At 37.3% G+C, this 1,344-nt stretch overlaps 1 protein-coding gene across 1 annotated transcript; it reads left to right on the top strand.

Moving 5' to 3' along the window:
- Nucleotides 1-126: 126 nt before the first annotated feature.
- On the top strand, nucleotides 127-1,077 carry LOC124895168. The gene has a single exon (XM_047405614.1). The coding sequence runs from the start codon at nucleotides 127-129 to the stop codon at nucleotides 1,075-1,077; it is 951 nt and encodes a 316-aa protein (XP_047261570.1).
- The last annotated feature ends 267 nt before the right edge of the window (nucleotides 1,078-1,344 follow it).

Raw genomic sequence — 1,344 nt, 5'->3', positions numbered from 1 at the left:
AAGCTATATAAATCTACAATTCTCATACCGCTTAATTCCATATTTGCTCCCAAGAAAAGTTAAACTCACTTCAATTGATCAATTTAGTTCCTCTTAATTTGTTCTTGTATTTTAGTGTCATCAATCATGAGTTCAAATTCTCAAAGTCCAGTAAATTACTACGTTTCAAGAATTCCATATACGTATAATGATGGACAGAGTTGGTTTGATAACATTGAGGATCCATACTTGAGGGATTTCTATGCTACAACAATGAATTATGACCCAGGGTATTATTATTATTATTATTATCAGCCAACAAGTGGATACTACGTTGATGATCATGCCTATGTTGCAGCTGATGATCAGTTTCCTTTTATCGTCAGTACAAATTCCCAAAGTCATCATACCTATAATGGACAGAGTTCGTTTGATTACATTGATTATCCACACGGTGGTTTTAATCAGCCAGCGGGTGAATTCATTGATGGTGTCTATGTTGTAGAAGGAATTGAATCCATTGATCAACGTCAAGCTCTAGGAAATTATCACTGCTTTGCTCCAGGCAACTCACCTCTTATGGATCCTGGATATACATATACTGGACAGATGTGGTTTGATCACGCTGAGGATCCAGACTTGAGGGATGGCGTCTATAATCTGTCAACAGGTGAATTCGTTGATGATATCTATCACACCACTGAAAGTGAATCCTCTGACGAAGATTATGACACAACTGAAAGTGAATTCTCTGACGAAGACTATGACACAACTGGAAGTGGATTCACCGATGATGACAATGACCGAGCTTTTCTGATAGAATTATTGCAACTTTTGGTGGCCCATATGGTGGAACGCAACGACCACGGCGAGGAGGCCGCAGAGGAGACTATAGCAAATATGATGAGAACAAGAACTCATTGCAGTACTGACGATGGAGGAGAAACATGTGCTATTTGCCTATGCGAATACGAGAATGATGAGACAATTGGCACTCTTGAATGTCAACATGAATACCACGCAAGCTGCATAAAGCAATGGCTGCTGAAGGGGAAGACATCTTGTCCACTTTGTAGGTCTTCAGTTTTGCCGTCATAGGAACACATGTCATAGAGAACCTTAACTTCTACTACAACTTAATTGTAAAGATTGTTTTGTTAGTATCTGGTCATTAGTTGAGCCCATGGCAGTTCTTTTATATACGAGACATCTTTATTCTGTATAAGTTGAGAACTAATTACCTCATTAAACTTATAGATTAAACAAGTGACTTGAATTTTGTTAATTTACATTCATAATCGAGTATATAGAAGGAGGTTTTATTTCTTACTATTCTAGAAAATACAACAGCTATTAACAATTTAA

This window comes from Capsicum annuum, unplaced genomic scaffold (genome assembly GCF_002878395.1).
Source record: "Capsicum annuum cultivar UCD-10X-F1 unplaced genomic scaffold, UCD10Xv1.1 ctg80374, whole genome shotgun sequence".
In the NCBI taxonomy this organism is placed as follows: Eukaryota; Viridiplantae; Streptophyta; class Magnoliopsida; order Solanales; family Solanaceae; genus Capsicum; species Capsicum annuum.
This window is presented reverse-complemented; position numbering and strand designations above follow the sequence as displayed.

Coding starts and splice junctions, on each gene's coding strand:
- LOC124895168 (XM_047405614.1), top strand. CDS start 127: ATGAGTTCAAATTCTCAAAGTCCAGTAAATTACTACGTTTCAAGAATT.